At 65.3% G+C, this 6182-nt stretch overlaps 1 protein-coding gene across 1 annotated transcript; it reads right to left on the bottom strand.

Moving 5' to 3' along the window:
- Positions 1–509: 509 nt before the first annotated feature.
- PODNL1 (podocan like 1) lies at positions 510–5590 on the bottom strand. Its single transcript, XM_082623383.1, is given in 11 exon segments — positions 510–948; positions 1071–1219; positions 1916–2573; positions 3043–3158; positions 3419–3575; positions 3831–3961; positions 3963–4141; positions 4421–4514; positions 5010–5234; positions 5366–5416; positions 5542–5590. Coding segments are annotated over 10 exon segments (1863 nt in total). The 5' UTR covers positions 5369–5416; positions 5542–5590; the 3' UTR covers positions 510–797.
- Positions 5591–6182: the final 592 nt, after the last annotated feature.

Genomic DNA, 6182 nt, shown 5'->3' with positions numbered 1-6182 from the left:
GGCAGGGGGTGTGCCCGTGAAGGATGTGTGCTATGCGCACACTTGCTGCGAGGACGTGTGTGAAGGCCTGTGCACGTGTCATGAGCGTCTGTGGCCCACCTGGGGGGCATCTGCGAGTGTCTCTTCAGCTGGTGGCCTTGGGCGTATCTGGGTTTACATGTGTGGTCAGGTCATACGTGGTGCTGCTTGGTGACCCGTGTGTGTCTCAGGGCCTTGACAGCCAGCCCTGCCGCTCACTGGCCACAGGACCTGGGCCAAATTGCCTGACCCACTTAGCATCCCAGAGCTTCAGCTGCCTCTGCTGGACGCAGGGAAGATGAGAGCCCCTCCCACAAGCTGAAGGGCACCTGGTCGGTGGTGAACACTTGAAAGGGCTAGGCTTTTTGTTGTTGTCGGCTGCACTGTGTGGCATGTGGGATCTTAGTTTCCCATCCAGGGATCGAACCTGCGCCCCCTGCAGTGGAAGCGCGGAGTCTTAACCACTGGACAGCGAGGGAGGTCCCGGGCTAGGCTTTATTGTTGCTGTGTCCATCTGCACGGGCAGTGGGGGAGTGTCCAGCAGGGTCGGAGTTGCCTGCACACCCAGTGTGCGAGCTGCACGCTTCAGTCTCTCCCTGGGCTCCTTGTGTGTCGAGGTGGCACCCCTGTCCCAGCATCCTGGCCAGCATGGGTTAGGCGGGCCCAGCTCTCCAGGCCTGGGAGAGCCAGCTCGAGGCCCCAGGTTGGGCGCTGTCTCCTTAGTCCACAGCCCAGCAGAGCCCCAGGTGTCTGGGCTGCTCTACTGGGCCCCTCCAGGCTCAGGGGCCCTCTGCCCGTGGCCGACGTGGGGCTGTGGGTGGCAGCTGGACCAGGACTGGCTCAGGGTTACCCGTTGTGTCCACCACGCGAAGGTGCGGGAGGCCCAGGAAGGCCTCGGGTGCTATGCTGGTCATGTGAAGCCTGTTGGCCCTGGACCGAGAGGTGGGCGTGAGGGCGTTTTTGAGGGGAGGTGTCCCCCCAGGCCTGCTCACGTCCCCCACAGCCCTCCCTTGTCCACCTGGAGCCACCTGGCCCTGCCACCCTTAGGGCACCTGAGGAAGAGGGCACGTAGGCGGGGCGTGCTGAGGAAGGCTTCGGGGCCCACGTGGCTGATGCGGTTGCCCTGCAGATGCAGCTCCTCAAGGGCCTCAGGCAGGTCGGGGGGCACGAAGGACAGCTCGTTGTGGCTGAGGTCCAGCACCTGGGCAGGCGGGCAGAGATGGCGCCGTGGCGGCCCCAGGCCCTTGGCCACGCATTTAGCCAAGCCCCAAACTGCTCTCCTCCCAGCCCGGTGCTTCTGCCCCCTCCCTCAGCTACTTTGTGGCTGCCAAATCCTGCCCTCAATGGAGGTAAACTGAGTCCCCTCTGGGGCAGGCGCTGTTCTAGGTGGTGGGGGCCCAGACAGGCAGGGTCCCTGCCTGCTGTGGGAACCGTTGATTCAGTTAATCCCTCACAAAGATGGTGCTTCCTTTACCTCCTTGTGCCCTTCTAACAATTGTTTGCTTATGATTGTTGCTGACTGCTTTCTCCCTAACTAGGATGTTTGTGCCAGGGGCCAGGAGCTGTGTCCTTCTGTGCCCAGTGGCATCTCCAGGACCTAGAATAGTGCCTGGCACCCACAGATGGCCTAAATTATGTGGCATCAACAGCGCTCAGAAAGAGCTAGAAGCTGGGGAGGTGGAGGGGTGGTCGTGGAGGACCAGGTGGCAGGGGCAGCACAGGCAAAGGCCTGGGGGCTGGATCTGTCTTATCCACCCCAGGGCTGGCCTGCAGTGGGAACTCTCTTTCTGGCATCTCAGGGCCTTGCAGGGGAGTTGCTGGGCAGGCAGGCCGGGGAGTGGAGGGGCCGTGGGGACACCTGCGGGCATTCAGTGTGGCCAAGCAGCCCACCCCTGACCTGGAGGGCCTGCAGCTCATGCCAGGTGCCAGGCCCGATGTCACCCACACGCAGCCGGTTATGCGCCAGGCAGAGCTCCCGAAGCTGGTCCAGGCCGGCCAGCGGCTCAGGCTCGAGGGCCCGCAGCTGGTTTCGCTGCAGCCGCAGGGTGTGCAGGCTGGCGGGCAGGCCAGAGGGCAGCAGGGTCAGCTGGTTGCCGGCCAGATCGAGGCTGCGCAGGGCCCGCAGCCGGTGGAAGGCCCGGCGGTGCACGTAGGCGCTGGCCAGGCGGTTATAGGCCAGGTTGAGCTCAGCCAGGCTGGGCGTGGCGGCCAGATCGCGGGCACCCAGCGTGGTCACGCGGTTGTGGGGCAGCACCAGGGCCCGCAGGCGGCGGGGCAGTGCCTGGGGCACGCGGTCCAGCCCGTTGCCGTAGAGGTGCAGCGTGTGCAGGCCCCGCAGCGGCCGCAGTGCCCTGGCCGGCAGCCCTGCAGCCCCCAGCTGGTTGTGCTGCAGCAGCAGATAGCGTAGCCCTCGCAGGCCACGCAGCCGGGCAGCCTCCACCCAGCGGATGCGGTTGCGGCCCAGGTGCAGCACGGCCAGGGTGTGCGGCAGGCCGGCGGGCACCGCGGCCAGCTGGTTGTGGGACAGGTCCAGGTACTCGAGGCAGTGCAGCTTGCTGGCAGGAGAGAGAGGGTCGGCGTCGGGCTGGGCACCCAGAGTGGGGGGCCGGATGGATCTTGGTGGGGGGTGTTGAGGACTGGTCCTGAGAGACGTAAGCTGGAGATTCCAACTTGGGGGTGATGAGTTGAGAGATCTGGGTGGGAGGTAACCCTGGGGGTGATCAGGGCAGATTCCAGCCTGAGGGTTAGATGTAGGGGTGACCGGGACAGAGTTCTGGGTCTGAGATGTGCATGTGGCAGCCGTGTCGTTGGGTAGTAGGACCGAGGCCCAGGGTGGTTGGAGACAGGGATGCTGCCAGGTGCTTGGCTGAGCCTGGCCCATCGTAGGCGCTCACCAAGTGAGGCCTTGAGTTAGGAGTCATACAGAGGTGGGGGATGGAGGCCTGGGGCCCCCAGATGCTGAATCCTCAGCCCCTACTGCCGGCACGAGGCCGCACCCCCGAACCCCCTGTCCCCAGGCCCCACCTGAACGTGGTGGCATGCAGGCCGCTGTCCGTCAGCTGGTTGTGCTGAAGGTAGAGCTCACGGAGGTGGGTCTGGCGACTCAGGGCTCCTCGGGGCACCTTGGAGATGAGGTTGTTCTGGGAAGGGGGGCGAGCATGAGACTGAGGGTCCGGGACAGAGGGCAATGGGGAGCCACAGAGGGCTCTTGAGTAAGGGGCGAGGGGCTCGCTTGAGCAAGGCTGCCCACAGAGAGCTTGTGAGCGGCCAGTGCCAGTGGAAGGGACTCAGAGACATTTCTGACTACTGGGATAACGAGGAGGTGGCGGGGTCCCCCGGGAGAGGTGCAGGGAGCCCAGGGAGGTGGGGACTCGGGGATGGTGAGGTGAAGGAGGGGCACCTGCAGGTGGAGCCGCTCCAGCGAGGACGGCAGGCTGGGCGGCACATAGCTGAACCGGTTGCTGGAGAGACTGAGGGTGACGACTGCCTGGGAGCCGTGGAAGGCGTCGGGGGGCAGGCCCGCATTGCTCAGCTGGTTGTTGTGGAGGTACACGGACCTGAGGGGAGCCAGGCTCCGGCCACCAGCCCCGCCCTGGCCTCCCCACCGCCCCGCACCCCAGCTCAGGGCCACCTTCAGTGTGAGTGAGTGTGTGTGTGTGTGTGTGTGTGTGAGCGTGCATGCTCTCTGCTTCAGTCTTGAGTTCTCCAAACAGAGCATCCAGGGCCCTGTCTCCCCACCAGACCCCCCCAGGGTGGGGAGTGACCTCAGGCATATCTGAGACCCTCGGGGCCTGGGCTGGGCCAGGGGCTACCTGAGCGCCGGCTTCTCCCCAAAGGTGAGAGGGAAGATCTCCGTCACTTCGTTAGCAGCCAGATCCGCAACACGGAGGGAGCGGGGCAGAAACTGGGGGGCCACAGAGAGCTGTGGGAGCAGAGCCGCACTAGTCCTGGTGGCCCCCCTCCCGCACCCCACCGCCCGCTGTCCCATCTACCCTCTGTGCTATATGACCCCAGCCCCGCTGCACCCCTGTGTGTGTGTGTGTGTGAGGGGGGCTCACCTTGTTGTGGGCCACGTAGATGTGCTGCAGCTGCGTGAGGGACTCAAAGGCCTCGTCAGGCAGGCCTGTGAATGAGGTGGGCAGCGAGGGGACCGCTGGTGTGGGGTGGGGGCAGGGCGCAGTCTGTGCTCCCACCCAGCCAGGGACTGGCAGAGGCTTCTCCAGGCCCCGCCCCCCACGTCCTCAAAAGCCACAGCCCCTGCCCCCCATCCCCTGAGTTTCCATCCTGCTCAGCAAAGGACAGTGCTGGGAACTGCCACAGACCTGCCCACAGACCGAGCTGGGGAGGGAGAGGGCAGCGGGGACCGTGGTGGGGAGGGGCCGCCTCCCGTTGTCCCTCTCACCCTCGGAGGAAATGAGGTTGTTGTGGAGATTGAGGGTCCGCAAGCCGCTGAGGCGTGACAGCTCGTTGTAGGGGAGCTCCTGGAGCTGGTTGTTCTGTGGGGCAGGGAGGGGGATGCTCACACCCTGACCCCCGTGACCCTGGGCCCTGTTTCTCAGCTTCCCATCAGCCTAAGCAGTGAGCTCTGACACCCCATCACCCTCTACTTGATCCCAAATGCCTTATTACCTCGGAACAACCCTGTAACCAAAAAGAGAGTGGCCCCCAGTGCCCCATGCACCCCTACAGTTGATCTCAAATGCCCCGCCACGCTGACCCCAAGCAACCCCGTAATCACCAGACCTTGACCTCCTCGACACCCCTAAACCCTCAGCCCTTCCCACTTCCAATATCTATGCCCCCACCTCCTCTCACCAGACAAACAGAGCCCTGCACCCTCTTCAAGGCCAACTTGCATCAGTGCCAAGACCCTCACGCCCAATGCCTCACCCCTGCACGTGGACCCCACACCCCATCACCCTCAACCCAACCACTCCCCAGGCTCCCCGTTTCCCCTGGGAGCCACCCTGCCCCCCCACCCAAGGCCCCACCTGCAGGGAGAGGTGTTGAGCTGCCCTGGTGATGTTGTCCGGGAACACCTGAAGGTCCAGGCCGGCACAGTCCACTGTGTCAGCCCGGGGGCAGGAGCAGCGTGGTGGGCAGGCCCGGGGCGGGGGCTGCAAGCTCTCCCCCAGGTGGGGGAATGAGGCGTCCTCCATTCCAAGGGCGGGCGGGGGCCCGGGCAGCAGCAGGGGCAACAGCAGTAGGCTCAGCCACTGGGAGTTGAGGGACGGCTCAGGGTGTCCCCAGGCTGGGCACCGGGTCACCATGGCGACAGGAGCATCCCCGCATGGAGGGGGGCGGGCAGGCAGGCCCCACCCTCAGACCCTCCCCTGCCCCAACTTACCATAGCCAGCCCCAGGTCTGCCGTCTTGCCGGAACTGCTGACCAGGGCTCCCTAATGGAAAGCAGGCGGTCACCTCCTGGAGGTTCTGCTGTGGCCGCCACCGCCCCCCATCTCTTGGCACTGGCCGCCCTCCCCGCCCAGCCTGTTCTCCCAGGGGCTCAGGGGAGCTGGCCCACCCTTTCCCCGCCCTGCGGAGGGCAGGCAGGCGCCGGATGGGGTGATGAGGACAGGCCAGCCTGTCCCCTCGGTCCCACCCACCTCCCCCCAATCCTCCGCGCCCCCCCCCCCCCCGCCACCTCCCCAGCTCTGCTTGCGTAACCTCGGCCAGCCTGGGCCGGGCCACAGGAGCGAGGAATGTTTGGGGGAAAGCTGAGATTTGCCCTGTCTGGTATTTGGGCCAACCGCAGGGGTAGAGGTGGGGGCAGAGGAGTGGAGGACGCTTCAGGGCACAGGAGGGTCCCCAAGGAACCGGGGCTGGCAATGATGGGTCAGGGCAGGCCTGGGCTCAGCCTGCCAGTCCAGACACCGGTCTGTGGGCTCCCAGCCAGGTCTGCCATCTGGGCCCCTCCTCCCCCCTGCCAGCTGGCCTCACTGGCAGCCAGGCTCCCCCATCCCCAAATAGCCACAGCCACCGCCCAAAAGGAAATTACACGTGTTGAGGCACCAGCCTGGTGGTTAAGGATGTGCACTCAGTGGCAGCCGGCCTGGGCTTGAACCTGGGCTCTGCCACCTCTCCAGGCCTTGGTTTCCCGCTCTGCAAAGTGGGGGAATGGTTGCCTCGCCTCCCGGGAGTGGTGTAAGGATTAAATGAAATCAT

The sequence above is a fragment of the Mesoplodon mirus genome (genome assembly GCF_964341445.2).
Source record: "Mesoplodon mirus genome assembly, chromosome: 5".
NCBI lineage: Eukaryota > Metazoa > Chordata > Mammalia > Artiodactyla > Ziphiidae > Mesoplodon > Mesoplodon mirus.
This window is presented reverse-complemented; position numbering and strand designations above follow the sequence as displayed.